We start from the raw sequence: 27,912 nt of genomic DNA on the forward strand, positions 1-27,912 counted from the left end.
TTGTAACTGAAAATATTTTTATTTGACATTAATAGTAAAGAAGGAACATTGGATTACACATCCCTTGATATATAAATGGTAAGAATGCAAAAGCAAAACCATCTACAGGAAACCCAAAAGCAGTCCATTATACAAGTAGCGTCCTAGGGAAAAGCAGCACATCAGGACTCTCCCTCCTGCTAACAGTCAGTCATCCCAAAGAATCTAAGCATCAGCATTTCCTTTGAAGCTGTTTTTTCTGGGTTTCAACCCTTAGTTACAATCAGTATCACTTGGAATGTTTTCACCAGTAGGGGAGAGGAGAAAACACCATCCACCATACGACACAGTCCAAATTGGCTTCTGTGCAACACAAGTGTTTGTAGATGTGGCCCCTGAAAATACCAGGGAGATCAATTTCATGGCCAGGTCAAGTCAAGAGCATTTAATGATTTTGACTGATACAGTTTACACAGAGACAATGAGATCTAGAAATCACAGGATCTAGAAATCACAGATCAGCACCAAAGGGCAATATGAGCTACACAAGGTGGCTTCAGTTTTTTACATGGCTTGTGACTTTAGCAGTGGAAGAGAAACTATGCAGCAGCTTCTTGCACTGCCAGTATCTCTGCAGAAAAAGGTTTTCAAGTTTCCTGATTTTCCAGTTTCCATTTCTTCCCCTTTTCAGGGCACACATTGTAGAAACCGTTGATTGCAACAGCCAGAAACAAGTGCTCATCCCACTTCCATGACATTGAATAATTTCGGTATACAGCCAAACAATGAGTTGTTGCACTAATGTTTTTCTAACTGTCAAAGAATCTCACTGCAAGGAATGCTGCCAGTGTTTCCCCCACCCACCTGGCAGCAGACAGACACCACTACAGCTGAAGATCTCAACTCTCTGACTTACAAAAGGCTCAGCACAAAACTGAGGTTCTCTCTGCAAAGGCATGGCATTTTCAAGTGCAGCCTTGATAAATTTTTGGTTATCTGCTGCTAGCTATGGGAGTGGGGCCCTCCTTCTAAGGCAGCTTTGAAAAAAGTCTTTAAAATAGTCCTCCCCTGTGTCTCCATTACTGCTACAGACTACGCCCATGCCAGAGTTTTACAGGGAGACATTTGACCTGATTTCTGTAGAACACATGTTCTTGTACTCCCTTGCATCTTTAAGACCTGGAGCCTGATCTGCCATAAGGACTACTGCATTGTATTTTTTTTTTTTTAATCCACTGATAAGCACAAAGGATAAGCTCTTAACCACAAGCCTCCTTCCGTGTGCTTTGCTCCTGCTCCATGCAAGCCCATCTTTCCTCAGGTCTCACCATGACTGGAGCAGCAAGTCTAGCCAGAAAGAGCTTTCAACCAAAGGAGGCAAAGACTTTTCCAAAGTGAGACTGAAAAGGCATCTAGCAAATAAAGTCTCTATGCATCCTATGAGCCACTGCTGGCCTAAGAAGAAATGCACTGTTCCCTGGTCCCTGCAGGATCCCATCCCTGCAGTGCAAGGGTTCAGCAAAACCTTCAGGTTGCAAAAAATGTAACAAAACCCCAAACTAAACCAAACAAAAGGAAAAAAAAAGAAAAAAAAAAAAAAAAAAAAAAAAAAGGCAGTGCTGAAGATGATCCCCAATACAACAAGTGTCCCTGATTTTAACAACCTTCAGCACAAGCCAAGGAAGTGCAAATTGCTGTGGTCAGAGCTGGTGGTGAAGTATTCACCAGAAGGAATTCAGTTCTCAGTTCTAGCTAAGAGCTTTAAATCACTTAAACCAGCTCCCTGGGAGTCAGCGCTTGAGGCTTTAATACAGGGTCAAGGGGAAGACAAGCAGGGTCTGTACGGGTGGTGCCACGGTGCACTGACAGAAAATAGTACTGCAGAAATGTGTATACCCCTCAAGCCTGAGACAATCAGAAGGGAGGTTCCAGACAGAGGACACACATTGCAAACAGGCTTTAGGCAAAGAAAAATCGTTTGGATGTCGGCCCTGCTGTGTCTATCTCAGCACCGCAGGAGATTTAATAGACAAATACGCAGAGCAAACAAAATACATGGCTTATATATAACGACACACATAAAAAGCCTACTATTCTAAAGATAAAGGAGGCTTTGAATCATATCCTATTACGCTGCACCCTACTTTAATCTGGTATTAAATATACTGCTTATGATACACAATTTACTTTTAAAAGTTATTAAAATGTTACAACAGCAACAAAAGTATTAAAAGATTTCAAGTTTATGCACAACCTTGCAAGAGAAAATTTTGGTTTTAGGAAGCTTCAGACAATGCTTCAATAGCGTGGTAACTTCCTACCGCTGCTAACAAGTGTTAGCAAATTTTAAGGCCATAATTTATTTGTGCAATTAAATAAATCTTTATTTCATGAAAGAAAAAACAAAAACCAACACCACAAACCCACCCTGCTCTGAACTCTTCCAACCCCCACCCAAAAATCCCAGGTGGTGTTGTGCTAAAGCAAAAAAAATCTCTGTCATATCCAGAAGTAAGGTTATCTGAAGGTAGCGGTTTTTAGAGTCAATCTATGTATCTCCCACCCAACACAGGAAGCTTACCCACAAATTCGGGCAAACTGTTTCAACTCACTCAAAGCCTCCTTTGAGACTAAAAGAAATAATGACATTCATTGCATCCAGACTTGATTGTTCAACACCTGCTCTGCACACAGAGGAGATGTTTCTTTTGGTCACCATGAGAAGAAAGTTGTATTATGCTGTCTCCATTTTAAAAAAATCTAATGCAAAGCGTAAACTTGGACAATTTCAGCAGCATTTAACAGTCCTTCAAAAAGTAAAACCAGGAATGAATTAAAAAGAATGCCTGAACACACCTCATTCAAAATACCAAATAGCATGTGCATTAACTGTTGATACATCACAGTCATAATCTTCAAATCAGAAAAATTTAAGTCCAGCAATTAACTCAGCCTGGTGAGTACTGCAGCAAATAGATCAGATTCAACATTTTCTGGCAAAGTAACTATTTACAACTTGTATATACAGCTTCTGGACTTACAAAACAATGGAGAGCTAGAAAGTTGTGTAAAGTCAAGTTTGAAATTTAAAAACAATTAAAAAGCACTTATCCAACCAATTTGGAGATACTTTGGCATGTCAAAAGAGGCCTTTTTTTTTTGTTTGTTTTGTTTTGGTTGGTGGGGGGTTTTTTTTGGGTTTTTTTTGCTTTTTTTTGGGGGGGGTTTTTTTTTGGTTTTTTTTTTTTTTTTTTTTTTTTTTTTTTTTTTTTTTTTTTTTTGTTCATTGCAACTGTTATAAAACCAGCACATGTAATGCATCAGTGAGGCCAGATATCCTGGGCAATATAGGCAAGTCTCTGTTGTGTCTCTGATGTTAGCTATTGGGGGAGCCAATATCCACTGTGATCTTCGTGTACAGAGGGTACTTGTCAGCTCTTAATACCTTGTAGGATAGTGTATTTAAGCCATCAGAATTCATTGTCTCCCGTGTGTGAGCAATTCGGTCAAACCTGCAGGAGGGGAAGAAAAGAAGTGGGGGAGAGGGTAGAAACAACAAAGAAAGAAGGGAAAAAATGTTTAAACAATCTGATCTTTGCATGCCTCTCAGGCAGCATCGCAGGTGTTTCAAGAAAAACCTGAGTATCAGTGCTGTAAACGCCCAGATCTGGCCAGCCTGAGCAGTGGGCCAATGCATCCCTATGGGGTCAAATTTTAGCTAGGAAGAAGCAGCCAAGCTTTTAAATCACACAGGTCTTTTTCCAGGTCTGCACTGGAGCAGAGGTTTATGCCCCAAAGCTGGAAACAATAGCTCAGAATCTAATTTTCTGCATTTAAGAAATAAAAAAGAGGAGAGGCCCTTGTGCCATAGAGCAGTGTTGGGGAAAATGTCTGTAATCAGATAAACTTGCAAGGGGGAGGTGTCAGCTTATGGAGCAGGAGCAGAAAGCTCAGTCAGGGAGGAGATGGCTGCAGCCTTTTCACATTCTACCTCTGTGCCAGGCAATGAGAAAGCCAAGCAGTGGGAACTGCAAGGGCAGGAGGCACCCCAAAACCTGCTGTGGGACAGGGTGAGACACACCTCTCGGGGTTGGGTTCGTTCTTCCTGTCCCGGGAATGCCGGATCATTCTGCACTTCCCAATGACCGCATCCGGACGGGATATTCCCATGCCTTTAAACACCAGCCTGTATAAAGCAAGAACATTAAACACCCAGCGGATGTGGGAGGCTCTGCTGCACCTTCCACAAATAACCACTGGTTTCACCTACTTTTTTTTCTTCTTGAGGGGGGATGTTACTAATGCACTTCCAAGATTGCCAATACAAGGAAGGAAAGCCAGTCCTCTCCCACACAGACACTTTATCTATGGTGCAGAGTAGATTGGCTCCCCCTGCCAACACCAAGATAATTCACCACACCCTCACTTACACCTCCATCTCCTCCAAGCAACACCCGACACCCACATTAACCCTGCTCCAGGCTGCAGACTCCCATTTGAGTGGGAGTCATCTAGTTTTTAACCCATCTGGATAGGAGCCAGAAGAGCACTTATTATTTGTGAAGTGAAAGCTGCAGTGTTGGGGAGAATCAAAGCGAATGGTGGCAAAGCAGTGTAAAGGAGACACGTGGTCAGAGCCACAGTGGTCCCAGCTGGGACCTACCAGGTGAGAGGCAGCCCATCTTTGCATGCTCTCTACAAAGCACCTGCAGAGTTTTTGCATGGCTATCAGTGATGAAAAAGAACTTGATTTCTTCTTTGCCTCTCCCTTTTCACTTCTGTGTAGCATCTTTTGTTCTTCAAAACCCAAGTGCCCCAAAAAGTGCCACCTTGCTCTAAATGCCCTACTGGAAAGCTGTCCCTCTCTTAATTTTTTAACGGAAGTGCAAAACCTCAGGAAGGTACAATTTTTTTTGTTTGTTTTTTGGAACACCCTTGCCCAGAAGAGCTCAGAAACCCCAGAGAAAAGATCACAGAGTGGTTTTGTCACTGAGAAACGTGAAGAAGGCTTCTAGATACAAGCCACTCATGATGATTTGTCTCAGTGAATGCTGTGGATATGTGAAGCTGTAAGGTAGCATAACCCCATGTTCATCCTTTGCCCTGGTCTTCTCAGCCTGCTCTGTGAGAACACCTTCCTCCTCTCCTGCAGTTCTGAGCCTTGCTCAGCTTCCTACCACTCAAGCTGATGTGGCTCACAGCATTACACAGAGCTGCTTACAGCATGACAAACGAAGCTCTCCTGGGAACAAAGGGATCTGCAACAAGGGTGCAGACCCAAACAAATCTTGGGCTGCATTGGGCAAGGTGGGTCCAGATGATCCACCTTCAACTGCATGTCCTGAATCCCCTTCTCTGAGCCAGTGCTGGGAGACCCAGAAGAACACTACTCCAGCCAGTTCACTGGTGTTGATGCTGGTGAGGCTACAGGGAGAATGAACAATGGCATGGGGAGGGAGCACTTTTCCAACTAGCCTCCCTTTCCACTGCACCTCGGGACCTGAGAAATGGGGTGCCAGCAGCAGCAGGCACATGCTCTCGCTGAGCCAGTAGGTTGTCCACAGACCACCTTCACCTCCTGCTTGGAGAGACTCAATGTCCCCTCATACCCACTAAGAGCAGCAGGTCTGTTCATCCCCACCCTGGATACACTCCAGGGTGCCAAGAAGGAATTATTTACCTGTTATAAATGTCATCATCTTCACCACCCCAGCCCCAGTAATTGTTTGGGAACCCATTGATCTTTGTGAACTGCTCTTTGCTCAGGGCGGACACACCTCCAAAATATTGATTGTAAGGCAACCTGGAAGCAGAGAAAAGAGCAGATTAGAGAAGAGGTGCCAGCCAAGGGGCAGCCTGCCTGCCTGAAAAGGGCTTTTGACTGCCCTTCACCCAGCCCACACACAGCCAGCACCAACTGCAAGGCACTTTCCTGCCACAGGAAGGAGCCATGTGTTGTGGTACCCTGGACTCAGCTGAGAGAGAGGGAACTGGTGGGCTCAGTCCCAAATATGTCTGAGAAGTATTTTACAACTGGAAGCAGCTGCAACCTTTTACTAAGCAGTACACTGTCTTCAAAGGACAGGCTGAAATGCGTATCACCTCACCGAAGGTGACATGAATGCCACAGGAGTGGCAAGAGTTCAGACAGACATTGGATGTGGCACAGAGCCTTCTCCTCCTGCAGCTCTACCACTCACCTCCACACTCCTCAGTGCCCCAAAAGGAAGCTTGCAGCCCGAAACTGAGCTGCCAGTGTGACCTTGCATACAGAAAGCCAACCAGCTCCCACTTGAAATGGGACAATTCACCCGGAGATTGGGGACAGATGAAACTCAGACCCAGAGCCTAAGGAGAGGGTCCACACAGGGATCACCAGGACCTAGTACAGACTTGTCTCTGCTTTAACAAGTAGAGGAATCCCCAAGGCCGTGCATTTTTGTTTTCAGTTTCACCTCAGTGCAAGAGAGAATTGCAGCTGCTGCAGTGCCAGTGGCAGTCCTGCTCCAAGCAGGGCTAGGGAGCAGAGACTTGTAGGGACCCTGCCAACACCACCACTGCTATAGCTTCAGCACTACTGGCCACCATAGGGTCATGGCCAGTCTTCACTTTATAGATGAGCTTTTAAACTCCTCCTTGGCGCTTTGGGATAGGGAAGAAAAACGAACAAAAACAAACAAATGAGCAAACAAAAAACAAACAAACCCCCCCCCCCAAACCAACCAACAAACCAAAAAAAGCCCCAAAAAACCCCATCACAAACCAGAAAGGAAAAGCAAGACACATTTTTGTTCAGAACAGCTTGCTGAACTCAAATGTATGCTGCAAGAGATTTCGCTCTGTGCTGCTCTCATGTACCAGGGCAGGTCTCTCAATGGCATAAAACCAAACAGCCAAAAAACTTTGTCTTGCTCTTAAAATAGCACCTGATGCAGTCTTTTTAAAGCTGCACATAATTCTCACTGTGTAAGAGTGTCTCACTTTTCAGACTGGGTGGAAACACTAGCTGTCTTCCAGCTTTCAGAATGAAACACAAGAAGGGATATGTGGGCATCTGAAAAATGAAGGGTGCTTAGCTCTTTCTCACCCTATGTTTCACCTTCCAGGGGCTGTGAATTTTAATGAACTGCTCAGCAGCATTTCTCTGCCTTCCTCCTCCCCTGCAGCCACCCGCTCCCTGCAGGGCTATGCACGTTAAGACAGGCTTTTGGGAGAGATGCTTTTCCATGCTTTCAGTCGTGGGTGGGGATGTGTAACACAGCGCCTGCCCTGCTAGGCTGGCAGTGGTGTTAGGAAAAAGATGCCACTCCAAAAGGTGTCTCACCGAAATCCGAATTTATCCATGGATACAGAGAGGTGCCGTGGCTGGCTGTAACATTTGTAGGTATTCCTGTCATCCATTGGGATGAGGTCTACATCACTAAACACAAAGCAATCATAGTCATACTCCTTCAAGGCTTCTGCAAATCCAATATTCAGCAGTTTAGCACGGTTAAATTCTTCTTCTCCATCCTAATTTAAAAACAAATAAAAATAGTTAAGTGACTTGAATTTGGCAGTTGATATCAGCATTTTCTTATCTGTTGCCAGATGCCGGTGTTGATGCAGAGGGCTGGCATGCCCTGATGGACTGAGCTTGAGCCCAAGCACTGCCCTTGCGGCACCCATGGCATGTTTGCAGCAGACCTCCATGAGTCCAAATGCTACCTGCAGGACAGTGACACCTGGGACAGCGCCACAAACCATGGGGACAGGAAAAATGGCTGAGGAAAGGTTGGACCCACCTCAGCTCCCATCTCTTGGTGGGAGTCCCCAACAGGGCAGGTTTGATATGATACTAAGCAGTCCCTATGTCCCACTCCATGCACAGGCATTTGAGGATTGAATTTTCTTATACATGGCAAGCAGGTGGGGCTTCCTAGAGTGGCAAAGAAAAGCAAAAAGAGGTGAGCTCCTCTGGAAGATGGGACCCTTCCTACAGAGGGAAACACTGGCAGTGCTTTAGCTTACAGCCATGACAAGGACCCCAGACCAAAACCTTGCTGTGGCCAAAATTTCAGCACCCTCTTCCTAAGCTCTGCCACAACATCGGTGGGAGACTGTGGCGCAGCCACTGTTGAGCAATGCGTGATCACACACCAGACCTGATTTGCAAAGCATGAGATGGCACCAGGAGCCAAGGTCTAATGCTCTGCTCTGACCCTCTGCCAAGCCCTGAGCAGCCACAAATGCAGAGGAGCAGGATGCTCCCTGGGCCCTAGGAGGCAGGTTCAGCACATGGCTGTGACACACAGCCTTGGTTACTGCATGGCAGACCAGCACGAGCTGCTTTCTGAAAGGGCTACAGCTCAAGAGATGGATGCTGTCACTGCTGCAGTGGCACAACCCCTTCTTTGGTGCTCTTCTACCACTGTTCATCTGTCCTGGGGGCCTCAATGGGAAAATGAAATCAGGACAGCTCTCACCATGACACGAAGGACTTAAAAAGAGCGGACACTACAGCAGGGCATACTTATCCCAGGGCAAGCCCAGCTAATGAAGAGACTGGCAGAGAGCAGGGCAGGAAAATCTCCACTTTCCTCCCCAAGCAATGTAGCACCTGAGGAGAACCTGTTTGTGCTTTTTCAGGCAAAAACATTTCAAAAGCACATGTGGATTTGAGCACAAGTACAGGCTCGCAAATTGCTGAGTACTTTTGAAAAGCTAAAAGATCGTACCCAAAACCCAAGAATACTCGTGGTTTGAGATTAAGGACTTCCAATTGAAGACCCTACTCTGCAGCAGCAGCTTCAAACTCAAACCCTGTACAAGGAAGAGAGCAGGTAGAAAGAAACTCATAGGGCATGGCTCAAAGAGACTGGAACCCAAGACTGCCAAACCCATTCTACCTTTAGTCCTCCACACTCTCTGAGCATTGTCAAGAAAAAGGACTCCCCCAATGTGCAAGCCATCCCCCCACCCTGCACTACCCACACCCAACATGGGATGCAAATCAAGGATGGATAGAACACTGTGCCCAAGGAGAAGCAGCTTAAAACACTGCTTTCTCTGTAACTGCTTTACCTGGTTAATAAACAATCATTTTGGTAACTGTTTAATCCAGACTGGTTAATAGATCTGCTGCTGAGAAGGTAATGCAGGTTCTTGAAACAGCCCCAAGTATATTCCAAATGAAGGTCTTAAAATGCAAGTGTCAAACCAAAATTTTCAAAAGCATTCCTCACCTGCCTTGGGCATAAATGACTTCATAGGGAGGAGTAAACTGTCATGGAAGAGGATCTGAGCAAATTCTCAGCATCCTCACCCAAAACAAAAGGGTTCACACAATAATAAGGTGGGTGGACATCATCATCATGCATAAAGCAAGAAAACTCGAGTGAAAACTCAAGTAGAGAAAATGATGGCAAGTGGAACAAAGAGGCTGGGGAGAGGAAGCGGCTGAGGTCATGAGATTAGAGGGTTTTCTTTCCCCAGCAAAGGATGCCGCCTAGCCCTAGCTGCCCAGCACTCCCCAGGTCCCACAGCACCAAATCCAAACTTAGTTCCAAGGTTCTGAGTGGGGCTTGTCCTGGTGCCGGTGCAAAGTGCAATGTGCTTACACCTCAAAGCAACTGCTGGGGCCAGTCTAGGAGCGTGGCCTCATTTCATATCCTTTGGCTGCTCTTCTCCTAATGAAATTCAAGGCAAAGGGCACTTCACACCGATTTTGTTACCAGCAGAGCCTCAGCTGTAATTAGCCAGTGCCTTCGAGTAGCCTCTAACTCTTCTAGGTGACACATGGGGATTTACAGTGCTACAAAGAGCTGTGTTTTTAAACCTATCCCCAAAAAACCTCAAAGCACAGAGAATTTTGCACCAAGAGCATAGAGGACCATTCCTGCCACCTCACCCACAGGACCCTGGCAGCGCTCACACTGGCGCCCTGTGCATGGAGAGGGACAGGACACAGGGCAAACACTTCACATGGGCATTGCCACTCTCCTCCCAAATGGCCACATAGCTTCACACTGGCATCCAGAGACTAGGAAGAAGGGAATCACAAACTATACAAGAAAACAAAGAACCCTCTTCAAGACATTTTTTAGTAACTTTGCAGTGAGCATGTAGCTCATGCAGAAAACTTTGCAAGGCTGCTATCAACTGTGACTGCTTTGAGGGCAGGAGGTCGGTTTTCTGTCTCAGAAGGTACGTGAGGCTTTAACACAATGTATTAGAACAAAAAAAGACTGACAAGAGGTTTTGTTTTTTGCAGAAGCTCTATTTCTTTACCTAAGGCAATGTGGAAGTGCTGGTGTGCTTGTGGTATCTCAGATTCCAATCTCTCAAAACTCACATGCAATGCTGCAGGCTGCCATCTTTGACTGATCCCTGACATTTTGGAAAAACAACCAAACAACAAACCAGAGCTGTGAAAACTTCCTTCCAGGTCAGCACAGAGCACAGTAGCCACCAGCGACCCTTGAGAAAGTGGGTAAAACACAACTGGAAAAGCCTCCAATCCCTCACCTCAGCCTGTCATCCCACAAATGCTGTTACTTGTCACAAAGAAATGGAATAGTTTGGACTTGCTTGGACAGAGGAGCATTATCCTGAAGAGCGAGGCAGTGCACAGAGTCTGCTAGTTTGACAGTGCAGTCAAGCTCTAGACATAGCTTCTATGCTTTCAGACAGAAAATATGTAGTCCAAGCACATTTTTGCTATTTCTTTTTCCTGACATTTTTTTCCCAATGTTCTCTTGTCCTGAAACTTAAACCCACATCTGAGTTCAGTGCTGGTGCTCAGCACCTGCTTCTGGCTCCTGAATTAACTCTCTCTGTCACTCCCAGAACAAACTGCTGCCTCAGTCCTACAAAGTCTGACACCGCTTGCATCTGGAGGTGAATGATCAGCCTGAGTAGAACATCCAGGCTTTTTTACGTCCCATCCCTTACCTCTGAACCAGCTGAATCTGGTTTGTTCAACCAGACCTGCCAAAGGAGGATTCTTTTTATTTTTCATGCTAGACAGAAAAAATTGAGGTTTTTGGAATCATTACTCAAACTAAAGGGGTTGCAAACCAGCAAGAAGCCATATGTCCTGACTTTGTTCTGCCTCCCACATCTATACAGAAGGCAGCTCTGTGATTCCTCCTGCAAACAGCACAGATGAAATGTGGCTGCATCTCTTTCACTTGAATGCTACACTCATCAGCTCTCAGGGAGGTAACAGTGAGGATGTATGTTTCTGGCCAACAAGGAGAGGGCCATCACCTCCAGTGGGAGCTTGCTAGCTAAGTCACGCATACACTGAGATAGCCTGAACGGCACACACAATGTCCATGGGAAAGTCCTTCCTCCAGTGGACTTAATCAGGTAGAAACAAATTTCCAGAGCCATAGAGAGATATAAGGAGATATTTGGGTGTTTCTCTGTCACAAGGTGTTCTGAGGCCTCGGCACAATTATGCTGGGCAGTGGGAGAGAGCAGCCACAGTGGAAACCTGCCTCCCCTGCCATTGCAACGGTAAGCAGGAGCTGAGCACAATTCCCTCCTTTGCCCACATACCTGATACCCCCTGCAAAGTAACACAAATAAGAGTGATGCCCCAACCACTTCACACTCACATGCACGCACCCCTCTGGAAAACTACTACCAAGACACTGCAAATAGCACCAGGGGCCAGTGGAAAACAGTTGGAAAACTGCCCAGTTTTCAGGGAATTGGCTATGTCTTCCCTTTCCCAAACTTCAATCTGGCTGCATGGGCATTTGCATGGGCTGAGATGCAGTGAGAAGATTAATTTCTAGACCTGAGCATCTGCGTGGCAATGGCCAGAGGTGCGGGAGAACGCTGGGATAATGGCAAGAGTGAGCAAGGCTGAAGGAGATGCTGCAAATCCGTCACTTGCATGGATGGCACTGACAGGCACAGCGTGCCCGGCCTCATGTCCTCATCTCAGATTTACCTCAAAAATCCTCCCATGGCTATTCCATGCACCGGGTTTGGGTTTTTCGAGGGGTGGAGTGTCCAACGTGAAACATAATACGTTATTTTCCACTGGCTCCTGTTACATGCCAGATATTTTACAGACATCATCCCCCTGACTTCAGCCAAGTCCTACTCAGAGGCATTCAGGCACACAAGAACAGCATGGTGGAGACAACTGGACTTGTGACAGAAACACATTGCACCGAAAGGAAGAAGTTTGACATTACCAGTGCAGCAGTAGCAGGGCTCAGCGCTCCTCTTTCTTTCTATGAGATGCGGAGCACAGAAGAGCATGTAGGCAGCGTGTAAGAACCATATCACACAGTAATTCTCCTTGCTTCAGTGATTGCTTTGATACAGACAGGATTAACAAGTAAAGGTAATATTTCCCCACTAGAAGGAAAAATAAAATAAAAAAAAAAGGAGGGCAGATGTAAAGGGAAGGACAGACAAGAAAAAGAGAAAAGCAATTGTCAAGACAGCAGAGAAATAAGACTGTTTTCCTACTGTACTTCTGGAAGAATTAATACATTTTCTGCATCTCTCTCTATTCAGTGTTCCCACTCACCCTTGGGAGATGCATCCAGCGGGTTTACTGACTGACCACTGACCACTCCACTTCTCCTAGACACAGCTTATTAGAGGCATGCAGAAAGAGGATGCTTATTTTACAAATCAAGTAGTCTCGCTAACATGTATCTGCTGGATGTGGCCAGGGCATATATATCCTGTGTACTGCATTTCACTCTCACTCAAACTATGCCCAAGAGATGCACCCAAGAAAAAGCATTTGCTTCAAAAAACTTCTGTGAGAGTTAACTGTAAAGCACACAGCCCTAGTGCTGGAGAATAGGACCACAGGAGAGGAGTAGCCAGCAACACAGGGCAATGCAAGCCAGCACGCACCATCACAGCAGCAGCAGGGATTCCAACCAGGCTTCACACACTGCCTGCCTTTAGGGGCACCAGCACTGCTTTCCTCACCCTGGAACACCACCGATGGGGAAACACCACCCCCAGCTGCACTGCCAGCTCTTCGCAATGGAGACAGTTGCTCTCCCACAAGCGATGCCCCAGACCACATGTCGGCAGCTCTCACAGCTGGCAGGTGACTACACCTGCCTGGGAAAGCAGGACCACTGCTGGAAGCCACACCACACTCTGGCTTCCAGGCGGCGCTCAGCACAGGGAGGCACCATCCTGCCACTGGCACCACCTGCACCCCACGCCAGCAGGGCCCGCACTCAGCCAGCCCTGTGGCACCAGCAGCTGGCACAGGGAAAATGCTGCACCTGCAAGGAAACACAGCCCCAAGGATGGAGGGCTGAGGCTGGCCCTGCCCTGCTGCACCACAGCCGCACCAGCTGCTCCTTGCATTACATGGGAAGGGCTTCCTCACAGGGCTCAATTTTAGGGCACGGCATGCTAGTCACAGAAATGCCTTGTGATCTCAGCAGTGTGGCTGCCAAGCCACATGCACAGTCAGATGCAGACACCGAACCATCCTGGCTGCTGTGCTAGTGGACTACTGCTAATTCCCCAGAAATCTCTTTTGTCCTGATCTCTGGCACCCAGGAAATGAGCAAAGTAAGAGGAATTGTAGTAATGGAGTATCAGTTTTCTCTCTCAGGATTAGTCTCCCCCTACTTTCAAGTCTGTGACGAAATTCATCACTTGGATGACCATTTTAAATATTCATGGTGTTTGATATACCCAAACACACCAGCTGATCCAAGCAGAAGTTTAAGGAGTTAGTACTTAAAGAAGCATGTTTTTTCATCTCAATTCTTACTGAGCTGAGAAAACTGGATAAAAATACATACCCAAGAGAGAAACTGCAGTGGAATTGTCCAGAAGGTAGTCTCTGCTGGGGCTCTCAGAACTGTATCTGCCCTTTCACCCTGCAGGCTGTACAAATGCCTGCACATTTTAAGCCTTTCCAAGGGTGAACACCACTCACTTACTTAAACACCATTATGCTATAAATTAAGACAGCTTGTCTTGAGTGAAATGTGCATTTTTATGCCTCTTTTTTTTAAAGGGCAGATTGAAGGCCACAAGATATCAAGAAAAAAAAAGCCCCAAAACAAAAAACTCCAAGAACTTCCCCACGATTGCTTGTTTCTTTTCTGTTCCCCTGAAGACAACCACTTACCTGCCCCACTGCCACAGCTTTGTTTTCTCCATCCTGACTTTGTGCACTAACATGAACAGAAGGTCCTTGATAAAATGAAATCCTACACACTTATGGCACATCTACTACCAAACGAGGCATTGATACCAACTTGTCACCTTAAAAATCTCTGCATGCCATTCCTGCAGCAGTCAGGAAAAAAGAACATTTGGAAAGAGATAATTAATTGGGTTGTGCTATTAGGAATTCTTTCCTCCTCACTGAGTGGTTTCTTTAAGCAGAAGCTCTTAAGAGTGAATTGTACCTGAGCAGAAGCAGGGATCTCAAGTTTTCCATCAAAAGCATCAAAGTAAAGTTTTTCTTCCTTTTTCTTGTCTTAAGCAGCCTTATTCCTGCCTGCCAGCCTACTGCTTTTCAAAGTAAAGCAACCATTCCTCTATTTTAAGGGGCACAGGCACTGTTGTGACAGCTGTATAAAACCTTGTCTCTAGCATCTTACCTGGTTGATAACATATACTCCATAATCTAGTTGCTGCCTTTGGAGTATTGGGTGCAGGTAAAAGAGCCAGTACTTCAGGTGCTCCTCTCGGTTCCTGAATGGGATGATTATCGCTACTTTCTGAAGCGCTATACAGTCCTTTGGAGCAAAACGACCGCCTGCTCTGACCTCTGGGTTTATTCTTGCCACTTCTTCCAGGTTTATACGCTGGGAAAACTCCACACGTAGTGCACCAACTGGAAGAGAGGCATAACACAAAGCAAATTAACACACATTCTATTTCTCTGAGCATACATCCTTTACACACATTACGGTTTTGGTTGGGTTTGGTTTTTAAGAAACAGAGCTTTTGGTCCCAACACAATCCCATCAGTGCTTGGAGGTATTGAAGGTTGGACCATCCATACCCAGAGCAACCTCATACCACCAAGTCAGAGCAAACCCACAAACACTGTGGCCTCTTGGTATCAGAACCCAATGGAGCCACTGACACTGAGACCTGCAAATCCTCCAGTCTGTATGGCCAACCAAGAACTGTGCTCCCACTGTCACACTGCACTACGAAACCAGCCTGAAATATTGTTCTCTGGTCTCTCACCCACCTCAGGGAGCCCAAGAGTCAAGTATTTCAAAAATAATTCTGCTCTCCTATGGACAAAAGCACCTATGGCTAGTCACATGCAAAGTGAATAAAATCCCCTTTCTGTTTTTTTTTTTTTTTTTTCCTGAAAGATATTTTCAGTGTTCTGTAGATGTATCCCTTATTTAGTAAAAGCTCTGTATTAGAAATGCTAAAAAAACCCATATCCAGATTTGCATTCAGACTGGCAGTTTCTGCAGATGGTTTCAAAAGTGGCAGATTTTGAAACCATGGAAAAAAATCTGTGTCAAAACCAGGTTAAAACTGAGGAGTCCAGGTGGAGTTCCAGAGAGAACTCTCTCAGAACAGCCAGGCTGGCCCTTCTATTTGCTTCCAGCTGCTCCAGCACCAATGGAGCAACTCACCACAAAAGCCCAAGGAAGGGCCTCTCCTGCTGCCATGTCATGCTTCCAGCACCAGCCAGTAAACAAACTGCACTTGGCACACACACACTCATCTCCTGCTAAAGCCTCTGCAGTGGGAGGATGGAAGTGGGGGGGGGCGATGCTGAGGACCCCTTGCACAAAGCATAAAGCATCAAGCATAAATACCAGTCTGGGGATCACCCCTTAAGGATTTGGCTGCTGTACTCTTCCCTTATCCTCCATTTGGGTGTGCCTGAGTGTCCTACCTCGCAAATGCTACTGCCTCACATTTGTTGCAGAGACCCCCCAGGTCCCCAAGGGGGGGAAAACTGCCCAGGGGGATCTCCTTGAGAAGGGGCAAAAGTGACTTAAGGAGCTCAAAAAGACAGCAGTCTCACAATAATCTCATGCATTCCACAACATATGACTACTAAAAAAAGGAGAAATAATGGTCCAGACTCATGGCTCATTCCCTGGTTGTTTAGAAGAAGCAACTGTAATTTGGTTGTGCTGCTTCACTAGCCTGTGCTCACTCACACTGGAGAGGACAAGGAGACTGGCCAAACTGGCAGAGGAGCTCAGTGGCATGCTCAGGGAAGTGCTGCTGCATAGCACCTGCATAGTGGCAGGATGCAAAGGGATCTCCTGATCCCTGCATTTTGCACTGGTTAAATGGGCAAGCTTCCCTCTTACACAAGGAGAAGGCAGTGATTTCTCAGACTCCAGGGGCACTGGGATCAGTCTGCCCACGCTCCCAGCACTCCAGCAATTCCCAGCTGCGCCGCTGACATGTATGCCTGGTTCTGCACCCTCTCTGCTCCACGGTACAAGTTGGGCCCTGTGGATGCCTGCTCTGCAGCTGCAGGGCCGGGGCTGAAGCCCCTCTGCTCTGAAGTCTAAATGTGGCTTGCAGGGAGAGCTCAGAAGGTGCTCTGCAGCAGGAGGAAGAGGCAAAAATTGGAGGAACTATGGCAGGAAGGAACACACAGTGGAATGACCGGGACTGGGGCTCAGTGGTGACGGGATCAGGGGCCAGGCACAGACACCCTTGTGCCTGTGGGACAAGCATCATATCAATGAGGCCAGAGATGGCAGGAGGGGGAGACAGTACATAGTTTCCTCTGAATTTGGGGACTGCTTCCACACCATGGTGGAGAGCATTTTACCAAAACAGCCTCTGGCCCCAACCCACCTGCACGCTCACCTCCCCCAGCCAACCCTGTGCCCATCAGTGTCACCTCCATTAGGAGACTCACACTCAGAGTTAGGACAATCCTACACTTTTGTGATTTTTAAAACAGCAGAGTGCATTACACTGGGCATGGTTCATCTAATCAGTCACAGCCAGCAAACAGGATTATGTTGGGCATCTGTGCCCAGGGACTTTAGTTCCCTATCCTTCTTGCACCTAGCTGCCAGCAGCAGGACCCAGTGGGATGCTGCAGGAAGCAGAGGGGCAGAAGGAACACATTCCCTCGTGGGACCCTGCCAGCCTAGTCCATTGCCAGGCACTGGGTGTGGCTGCTATCCCACCAAACAAGCCCGTTCCTGTTTGGGCAAGCTGGGCTGTGTGTTCCCAGTTGCTGGACTCTTCTCCCAGTTGCTGCTCCCAAGAAGCAACTGCGAGCCCCATCAGACTGGAGAATGCTTTCTGGTTTAACAAACAAAGGTTCTTTTAATGTCTCAAACCCACTCAGAGTAAGGCAGCAGGAAATGAAAGTCTGCCATTTAGGTGAACTTACAGAGGAAATCTCTCACTGGTGACTTGCAAGCTCTAGCTGGGCAAGGACAGCCACAAGCATTTGGAACTGAACATGGCATTTTGCTGGCTGGCATCCAGCAGCCCCCTAAGGCAAATCATAGACCACTCATCCTGCCAGCACTCACTTTTGCTTGCCTTATGGAGACTGGAACATTGGCAAGGAAAAGATGGGAGCAGAAAACATATTCATTGTAAAAAAAGCTGCAGAAGGCAGAGATTTAACAGTTTCATAGTCTTGAAGTGCATTGGTGAGAAACGATCTCTACTGCTCCAACCTCCTGCTTAATGAATCGGTTTTAAGAGCAGCACACCTTCTCAGAAATACTGCCCTCAGGGATGCAGCCAACATGTAGGTCAGTGACAAGTCCCCAGGCACCAGATCCATGTGTGGCATGGCAGCCACTTCTGAGACAGGCTGAGCACAAATCACTCAGTTAATACACTCACCAAATACAACACCAGAAAAAATGCTGAACAGGCTGTTTTGAAATACAGAATGACTAAAACAAACTCGACTTCGTAAAGCCATGTGGCTGACACAAAGCAGCAGCAACATACCACCCACTGCAAACTGACACTTTCAGTTCACTTCCCAAGCTGGACAAGGCTAAAGACAAATCCACAAAAGCACAGGCTTTCCAACTGGTTAACAGAGTCACAGTTCCAGCTACGACTAATTTTAAATAATTTTCACTGAAATCTGATTACTGGATAGCAAGCAGCCCTAGGGCTGTTGTTTCTCAAGGATGCTGACTCAGGATGTAACCTGCAATGCCAAATAAACGTGCAAAGTCTGCTGCAAGTGCTGTCCTGCCTGTCAAAACTGTGTCCCTGTCTATGTTTAGTAGGTAAACTTTCCAGCTCAATTCACTCCATCTGAATCTTTTCTGATTCTGTTCAAGCTGACTGCCTGACATAGGAGTCACTGTATATGGAGTCCTAAAAACAGACAGGCATGACAGCACTGTGTGGACTTGCAACTCTGGTCACCCATGCAGCCCCGGTATCGGCAGGCAGATTCCTGTTGGGATCAGCATCACAGAGCTCCAACAGAGAGCTTCATGAGCTTCCACTATGTATTTTTAGCAAAAGAAAACCTCGAAAACATAAATAAGCAACTGCAGGAAGCTTGCAAACGAACACAAAAGCACAGCATCACATCAAAACACTTCGGAGTTTGTAAAAGGAGGCTTTAGCTGGCAGCGGGCAGGGTAAGAGAAAGATACACCAAAGAAAGACAACCCACTCCTGCTCCTCACCTCTGTCCCTCAGAAGCATTTCTGCTCACAGGGAAGATGCACAGGAAACACCAGGGGCCATCATGCTACTCACAAACAGGAAGCAGGTTCTCACACAAAGCAAAAAGTGAGGCTTGCAAAAAGCCAGAGGCAGCGCAGTGCTGGAGCCCCAGGAGCCTGTCCCACAGTGCCAGTGATTTTCCCGTCCCCACTTCCCAATGGCCATGCTTGCCACGACACCTAAACTTTCTGTCATTTGAGGCTGCCAGCACACAGCCTTCCTGGTGCTCATCCTGCTGATCCAAATGAGAGGACCCTTACACAAGCAGTCCAGAATCCACTCAGCCTGAGGCTGTAAATACAGAGACTCTCTAGCCTCCCCAGACCAAAGGGAGTGATCTAGGGAAGCTCTAAGGAACATTTTCTCAATACCAGAAGTGTTGGGAGAACTCAGGCAGCAATGTGTCACAGGGCCAGAGATGTTCTTGTGCATCCCTACAGAGGCTGCAACCAGGACAACACCACACTCCATCCAGGAAGTGGGAGCAGGTGATATAGCACGGGGTTTCTGCCACAAAGGGCAGCTCTGAGGAGCTCAGGCAGGACAGAATGGGGGAACCCTATTCTTCAGGAGGGCAGTGCGGCCCTGAGAGAAGGAAATAGGAAGGAGGGGAACTAGTCGCTTGGACAGGCTTGAAGAGCGATCCAGCCATCTGAATCACCCTCCTGAGTGCTTCACTGGGAAAACAAACAAAATCCACCCACACACTTTAGGCCAGGCATCAATCTCAGACATTGAATTTAGTGAAAATTAAAGCAAAAGCAGGTAGCAGCAGTTGGAAAAAGGCTCTCTCCGAAGAGAGCCAAAAAGCACATTTCCATCACCCTGGCTGAGAGCAGGGCACTGCTCTCCATCCGCTGAGCTGTGTGCACACCCTCACTTCCACACTCAGACAATCCTTATCCAAAAGAAAAGCTGGAAAAGAGAAGCAGAGCTCGCAAGAGAGAAAAAAAACCAAACAAACAAAAACAACCCTCTCTTTGCAGGGGCCCAACAGAAAAGGGAAGGAAGGGCCCATCAACCACACCAAGCCTGCCTTGACTGGGAAAAACAGTATCAGCTCCATCCCAGACAATGTGAGACCTAGTTCCCCCACCCCAGACTGTGAAGCAGGGCTGAACCCCAGCCCTACATGGCAGCTCCAGGGTGGGCAGGCAGCGGTATTCCACAGTTCAGCAAAGCAGTAGTTTCTTCTTAAGGCCAATGAAATAATTTCCCAGCAGCTAAACTTCAGAGCTGTGCCAGCAGCTTTTCAGATGGCACCAGACTCAAGTTGTGGCTCAAGCCCATGGTGGGAGAACGGGGCAGCTCCCATGTCCCTTGCCCATCTGGGTCACCCAGGCAGCCACATCCTGGCATGCAACCCACCAGTCAAAATGGCCAACTGGCTGGCAGCTGCTGCCTCTTGCTGGCTGTAGCTATTGCTCCCCTAGGAGAGTTTAAAGAAAAAACTCCTTGGGTCTAGAACTATCCTAAACACACACAAAAAAAAATCCCTCCCAAGGGCTGGATTTCATTTGGCTGATCTACACTTGCGAAGCTGCATACCCCTACAGATGTTAGCTATGCCAAGGCAAGGGAAAACTGCATGGGCTCATCTCCTGTCCTGGGCAGGCTCGCACATAGTCTCACATCTGCAACTGTGGAGCCTAAAGGGAAACAGGCTGAAAAAAATGAGGATGTATCACGTGTGCTGACAACATTGGGTCTGCCTGATTAGCTCAGCAACTACAGCCAGAGAAAAAAAAATCTTAACCCAATCCCCAGCACTGACACTAGCACATGGCATCTTTAGAATAAAATAATTAAAAAAAAAAAAAAAAAGGAAGTCAGTCTTGTTGATGAAAGGTACTTCTGGGAGAGAAGTTAAGTCCTCCTTGGTGGCTCAAATCCAGTGCACGCTCACTGAGGCGGCTCTGAACTATCTTCCTTTGAGCCAGGCAATCTGCATGTTATTAACTCTTCCCACCCGCCTCAAAATTAAATTTCAGGCTCTCTAACAGCAAACTACAAACAAACAAACACAGACCAGAAAAAAGCTGAGTAGTCATCAGCCAGAAACCCCCCACTATGCAGCAGGATGGAATGTGTGGACAGGAGCCCTCCCATGCCAAGTGGCATCTTAGGCACATCTCTGCCAGTGGCAGCCCCAAATCACAAGGCATCCCCCAGCCCCTCTCCCATGCCCCATCCCATCCTGCCTGTGGCATGTGATTCCAGCACTGCCCTGGGGCTAGGGTGCGCTCCCCAGACAGGTGGAGGAGTGCTGGGTGCCGGGTGGGGTGGAGGTGTGTTTGTGTGGCTGAAACTCTGCCAGGGCTTGTGCACCCCAAAAGCAGGGGTTGCTGCTGGCGTCAAGGAGCGCAGGAGGCAGGACGAGGGCACTGCATGCCTGAAGAGATGGCTGCTGCTTCATGCGCTGCTCTGGAGCACACGGGTTTGTGGAAAGCCATCCCATGAGGCCTTTACACGGCCACTTCCAGATTCAGCAAGACAAGTTTGCAGGCAACTCATCTCTTTGCTCTCAAAGCAAGTCCAGTGACACCCCAGACAGGGGAGATGACAAAAGCCACTCTCTTTGACAAACATCTGCAGAGGCTTGGGGACTGCCCCAAGTTCCCTGCAGTTCAGCAGCAGCTGGAAGCCTGCTGGAAAGGTTATTTGCCATACCCCTGGCCTTGGCCACAGCTCAGTGAAATTAGCACCTGTGCTGCAAATGCAATCCAACCCTGGCTCACCAGGCGCCTGTCCTTGCAGGCAGAGGCTGCACAAAAGAAAACACTGATGCAGTGGGGATAGCCTGAGCAGCAAGACCTTATCCAACTGAGAGAAATAGGATAAAGCTGAACATTGGCACTGCTCCATCCACATGCCCCAACACCCCAAATCTTAGGTCCCATCACTGCAGTATTGCTATGGACAGGCTGGTTTTGTCCCCAAACTCAGAGCCCCCTTCTGCTCTGCCGAGAAAGGTGTGCAGGAAGGAGCAGAGCAGTGGCTGCAGGATGTTGGCTGAAGAGAAATGTCCACTGGTGAGGAAGGGAGGCGAGCAGTGGAGCCCAGCACTTCCTGCTTGTGAGGCCACCAGACGTAGAGCACCTCCCTGCTGAGGACCTGCTGTGCACCCCTAGCAGCCTGCCCTTTGGAGTGGGGATGGCCCTCAAGACAGGGCCAATGTTCCCTATCGGCTGAATGAACTCAAGACTAAGATGCTTCACACCAGAGGAGGAAATTGAAAGAGCTTAACTGAATTGTGTCCAAATGCAGTTTTGGAAGCTGCAAGTTATCAGTCTCCTTCCAAACACAAACTTGGCCCAATTTCCGAAGAAACTAGCTATTGCTTCAGATCAATGCTGGCAGAGAAACAAGCATATTATAAAACACTACACGCAAAAGACAGAAAACTTTCCATTTCTCCGTCTTCTGTTGTGCTTTGTCCCTGAAACAGCTGCTCTCCAGCACAGCATAGTACCTTTCCAAGTTACTTTGTGAGCCTAATTAACAATCCTTGACCTCCACTTTGACCAGATAAGAGGATGCTAGTGACTTCTCCTCATAGAAGCTGCTCCCTGCCTGCCAAGAAAGCCTGTGCTTCAGAGGTATGATGTGCTCCCAGCCACACAGATAGCTAGCTGTGGAGTTGGTGGTGGTATTGCCAGGTTCACACATCTGCTCCCTGCCAAACATCTTAAGCATACTTTTTGGAGAAGTTTAACAGTTTCTCAAACCCTCATTTGAAGCCAAGAAAGCTTAAATTTGAGCAAACTGATTCACATGTTATCTCCCCCCTCCCCTGCCCTCTTCATGTTCTTCTCTGAGTTTCTGTTTGACTTTTTCAGAAGAAGGCAGTAGAGGGACAGAGCACAACGCCAGCTTGTATCTGTGGGCAAAGCAATGCCTCCATCACACAGGCAAGCAGGAAGGAGCAGAAACTGGCTATATAAAAAAAAGTTTTAAAAAAGGCAGGTCTGGATGAGAGAGGAAAGGCAGATGCTCCATCTAAAGCAAATGTTTTCTCTACTGCCTGGTATTGCAAGTGACCCCACAGATTCAGAGGCCTCAAATTCCTGGGGTAGAAACTCCCCACAGCAAGACGAGAGCCTGTGACTGCAGGTCGGCAGTGTGACAGCATGACCAGATGACGGGCATGCCAAACCCACCAAATCCCTCCAGCACTGTCAGCACTAGAAGTCTCCCTAAAAAACTGGTGGGTTTAGCATCTCTTAAGTTTTCACCCTCTTGCCCCCGTTTTGTCCTGCTAGGATTCTGCCAGTGGTAAAACATCTTCTACCCCTGCCCACAAAATGTCCACATATACAGGGCTTCAAACTACATTATTTATTAATTTCAGGTAGCATGTAACTTCTAAACACTTCTGTAATACAGACACTAAGCATCACTGCTGATTTTACAGGCTACCTCAAAGCATCAGAAAACCTTCATAATTAATCTTCAGCATCAACCATTTAGAGCACCTGCTTGTAGTAACTACACAGGCATCAGAAGCAGTGCACTGAAGAAATAGACTGTGTAATAGGTCCTCTCCTCCCTGAGTGACAGCTGCCCAAAGGAGTATTTTTCTTTCAATCCTTGTTTTTTTCAAACATGCCTCACTAACGTGGAAGTGGGAAGCATCAGTTTATATCCAGAACTCTGACATGCTTGAGAGTCAGAGTTGGGCATACAGTTCTTCTCCCTGTATGCCCAAGATCCCCAAGCAGAAGGACTTGGGGGTACTGCCTGACAAGAAGCTGGACATGACCCAGCCATGAGCACTCCCAGCCCAGAAAGCCAAATGTGTCCTGGGCTGCATCCAAAGCAGCATGGGCAGCAGGGGAGGGAGGGGATTTTGCCCCTCTGCTCTGCTCTGGTAACACCCCACCTGGAACCCTGGTGCCAGCACAGGAAGGACATGGAACTGCTGGAGTGAGTCCAGAGGAGAGACACCAAAATGATCAGAGGGATGGAGCACTTTCCCTACAAAGGCAGGCTGAGAGAGTTAGGACTGTTCAGCTTGGAGAGGACAAGGCTCCAGGGAGAAAACAAAGTTGGAGAGGGACTTTTGACAAGATAGTGACAGGACAAGGGGAAATAGCTTTTAAAGTGCAGCAGGTTTAAATTAGATGTAAGGAAAAAATTCTTTACTGTGAGTGGTGAGGTACTGGAACAGGTTGCCCAGGCAAGTTTTCCATTCCTGGAAGTGTTTGTTCAGGGCCAAGTTGGATGGGGCTCTGAACAACCTGATTTAGGTAAAGGTGTGCATGCCCACACCAGGGAGTTGGGATTAGATGATCTTTAAGGTCCCTTCCAGCATAATCCATTCTATGGTATCCCAGGAAACAGACATTTTTAAACCTTAGTGAAAATGAGTACCGCTCTCGTAGTTTGTCCTTTGGACAATTCACTGGTTCATACATTAACCTACATTTCTGTTTGTCAATATCCATTTATTACTAGTGTACAGGGTTATCAGTTTTCTAATCTGGGCATGAAAAGCTATTAAGACAGACACATGACTACCATATTTAGCACACCTTGGTGAACTTTCCCAGAAGATGTTAATGGCAAAAAGGGCAAAAGAACAACTTTCGTATTTGCCATCCCAGCAACATTTAGTGCCGAAATGGGGCACCAAGAATTGGCTAAGAAGACAGCTGTACTCTAACCTCCATAAACACATGGATTCAGCTGGGCAGGACTTGAAAATTACATCCCTGAAATACAGATAAGCCTGTCTGTGAAATTCTGCTTTGCAGACTCCTGTCTACTTCGAAATGAGCTCTTCTGGAAAGGGATTTTTCAGTCAAAGAATTCAACCCCTTACGAACACCCCCCTTAAACCAGCAGGCATATAACTACCCCAACACCAATATACAAAAATGACATAGAAATGGTAGAAGAAACACATTTGATTGTTTTGAAAGTGCTTAGGCCAATACACATACTACTTCTAGAGAGCAATCTTTTATTAAAAAACCAAAACCAATACCACAACACTGCTCTGCATCTCCTAAAGAATGTAACAATTTGGGGAATGGACGCTTGCAGGAAATACCTGGATTAAAGTGCTTTTGGGCTTCTCAGACAAACCAGAATTTCCCAGAATTCCTGAAATTTTACTGCAGCAAGCAGGCTCTGCTTCCTGATACGCCATTTGAGATACTCATTGGCATGCAGCTCTAAACTGAAGCATAAATCCAAAATGCTTGTATTACCTTGTGTTAGACAATTTCATAGCTGTTAAGGACTTTCAGCTCAAGGCTCAATTACAGTATTGCCCCAGGCCTGATTTATTCTTTTAAATTATAAATAATAGCAAGTGAACCATAAAAGCACATTTAAAATTTGGTAGCTTCCTGTAAGAGATTAAACCTCATTCAGTTAATGCATTTGTTGCAGAGCCAGACAGCAGGAATTGTATACTATTCTCTGAAGACTGCTAAGAAGAAAACTGTGGGCCTCTGAAATGAGTACCTGGCTATTTCACCATTCAAAAAGCCTGAGCAGTTCAGTCACAGTATCCTGTGTGAGTCATCACGTGCTTCCCAACAACGATGGGGGAGGGGCAGGCAGGAAATTAAAAAACTCAGAATTATGTATGTTACAATAAATGTCGGTGTATTGAGGAATTGGAATTATTGGAGCTACCTGTTCCCATCAAAGCACTTCTTCATGGCTTTTCCCATGGCATGGGAATATAGGATGGTTCTTTAGGAATCACAGGATGGTTCCTGCTTTTTATGTTCATATTGATAAGTGAGTTTTGAGTTCATAAAGGAGTATTTCTGAGTTCTGGGTGGGGAAACTACATGTCAGAAATACCCAAGAAGCACATACCCTCTATTCCTCACGGAGGAAGATGCCTTAGAGACACATGAGACGCTGATCAGGGCAGACTCAGCTCCGACCAACATGAGAGGCATGATGCAAACGTTTAACAAATGCTGTTTGGTACCAAAATCTGAAAAGAACAGAGAAAAAAAAAAAAAACCAACAGTTTCTCACCTACATGCTGGCTATAAATCTTGATGCTGTGACAGTGTCAGGCTGCATGTGACTGCACTACCCCACAAGTACTGAAGGTAACACAGCTAGAAAACCCTTCCCTACTATATTGCAAAGAGCTACTTCTTCCGTGGCCCTGTAGCTCTCTTGATCATCTGTAACCACTGCCAGCAGCTTCATACAGCCTTTGGCAGATTCAGTGAACTGCTCTGAAGATGCTGCAAAGATGACTTAGAACATCCTATATGATTCTTCAGCCACTAACTCAAATAATACTTTGAATCTTGGGGTCAGTAAGAGCATTTCTCTAAACTTCATGCATTTCCAAAGCACATGACTTACTCCTGACAGGATCAGACTAAGTGGAGACCATTCAAAGCAAGTCCAGATGCATAATAAAGGCTTCCCACATTCACTCTGAGGACAGGCTTGCACAGCCACTTTCAACATCAGCAATGTAGAGGAAAAAAGTGAAAGATATTAATCAAAAACAACAACAACAACAACAACAAAAAACCACAGGACAGTTTATTTTAGCGACCTCAAAACCACCTTCCTAAAATAACAAACCAGTCATTTGTAATTCAGATGCATTAATCCATAAACAGCTGACCAGCAAGCACCAAGAGAAACGATGAATTTTTTTGTCAGTTTCGTAAACTGAAAACCACAGGTAGCTTCTTTGAAGTCTCTTCCCATGTTGTGATGTCTGGTAAAAGAGGTACCCATGCTAAAATGGCACACCTGGTGGATGAGGGAGATTACCCCCAGGCTCAAGGGCCCTGGCCAGGCTACTGTCAACTGGGATGCCAGCAGGTCATGGAAACAACCCTACCTACAGCACAGGAGTGTCTATTCAAGGAGCAGCAGTTACAAGCAGCAAGCTGGGTGGGAAAGCCTTTTAAAGGGACGAAAAAATCTGAAACCCTTATCCCCAGCTCTGCCTTGTGACAAAGCCAGCAGACCAGAACAGGTCCAGGTCATCACGTAGTGAAAATGAGACTACCAGCAGGCTGTAAACCCACCAAGATCCTGCCAGCATGCCAGCACCCAAGCAGTCGTGGAAAAGGCCTATGGGGAGCACAGCTCCAGTGCAGATAAAACACACGCCAGGCTGCCACGTATCACGGTACTGCATCACAGGACCAAATACGTCCAGTGGAAAGCGCCACTGGGATCCGTAACAACTGTACTCATGACTCTGCCTCACAGCCCATTTTAAACCCATGCCGCTCATTCAGCAGGTCCGCGGACACAGAAAGGCTGCGAAAAGCCTGCACAGCGCAAAAAGACCTCCTGAGCCTTCCTGTGGCATTACGCAAGAACAGCATTTTGGGTAGAGTTCCCAGAGGAAATTACCCAACTTCGACGACAACCAGAAAGAAACCTAGCCGGGCGGGGTGGGAGCGCTTCCCGACGGCGAAGGGGCTCCGTTCGCCCCTGCCGTGCCGGCGGCAGCATCCGCGCCGCGCTCCCCTGCGCACCGGCTCCCCGGGGATTCTCCCACAATCCCCCTCCGCCGGCGGCACACGCCAGAGCCGCCGCGCCGCTGTCACCCTGCGCCCGCTCCGCGGGGAGAGCACCCACAGGCGCACTGGGACCCGCCGGCGGCCGCCCACGCCTCCTCTCCCGCGCCCCGGGCGGCGTCGGGCACCCTCAGGCGGTGGGCAGGGAGGTGGCGGAGCCCCTGCCTGTCCCCCCGAAACCCTGCCGGGACGGCACTCACCGAGCAGCGGGGAGGGCTCGGGACAGGGGCCCGGCGGCGGCGGCGGCTCGGCGGGCGGGGACCGGGCCTGGGCACCGGGCGGCGACGGGCGGGAGAGCGGCAGCGAGAGGTTGGCGGGCGGCGGGCGGCGCGGTGGCGGCTCGGGGCTGCCCGGCGGCCCCAGGGCGCTGCCGGCCAGGTAGTAGAGCAGCGTGGCGGAGAGGTGGAGGGCACAGAAGGCGACGAGGAGGCGGCAGGCCCGCTGCAGGGAGGTGCCGGGCAGCGACGGCTCCTTCATGCCTCTGCGCTGGCGGGGAGCGCCGCCCGCCCCGCGCCGCGCCGCCGACGGGGACGGGGACAGGGCGGGGGCGGCGGCGGCTCCGCCCGCCGGGGGCGGCCCTGAGCCCCGCGCCCCGCCCGCCTCCACCGGGAGCGCCGGCGAGAACCCCGACGTTACTCGGCTTCGGCATCCTCTTCCCGGCCCCGGCCTCCCGCCCCGGCCTCCTTTCCGTGTCCCCCGAGCCCCGGGGTGGACAGCCCCGCCGTTCCGGCCGGCT

At 47.9% G+C, this 27,912-nt stretch overlaps 1 protein-coding gene across 2 annotated transcripts; it reads right to left on the reverse strand.

Annotated features, from left to right (window-relative positions):
* B4GALT1 (beta-1,4-galactosyltransferase 1) lies at nucleotides 1–27,678 on the reverse strand. 2 transcript variants are annotated; one of them, XM_066181483.1, is made up of 7 exons: nucleotides 25,483–25,601; nucleotides 14,580–14,815; nucleotides 7,764–7,897; nucleotides 7,304–7,491; nucleotides 5,660–5,782; nucleotides 4,061–4,165; nucleotides 1–3,491 (listed from the first exon to the last, which is right to left on the reverse strand). In XM_066181483.1, the coding sequence occupies exons 1-7, from the start codon at nucleotides 25,566–25,568 to the stop codon at nucleotides 3,356–3,358; spliced, it is 1,008 nt and encodes a 335-aa protein (XP_066037580.1). In that variant the 5' UTR covers nucleotides 25,569–25,601; the 3' UTR covers nucleotides 1–3,355. The 2 variants fall into 2 exon arrangements, with proteins under 2 accessions (XP_066037580.1, XP_066037579.1); XM_066181482.1 differs by lacking the exons at nucleotides 7,764–7,897; nucleotides 25,483–25,601 and adding an exon at nucleotides 27,377–27,678.
* Between the last annotated feature and the right edge of the window lie 234 nt (nucleotides 27,679–27,912).

This window comes from Chamaea fasciata, unplaced genomic scaffold, assembly GCF_029207755.1.
Source record: "Chamaea fasciata isolate MVZ Bird 193981 ecotype frontalis unplaced genomic scaffold, bChaFas1.0.hap1 SCAF_4, whole genome shotgun sequence".
NCBI classification, from domain to species: domain Eukaryota; kingdom Metazoa; phylum Chordata; class Aves; order Passeriformes; family Sylviidae; genus Chamaea; species Chamaea fasciata.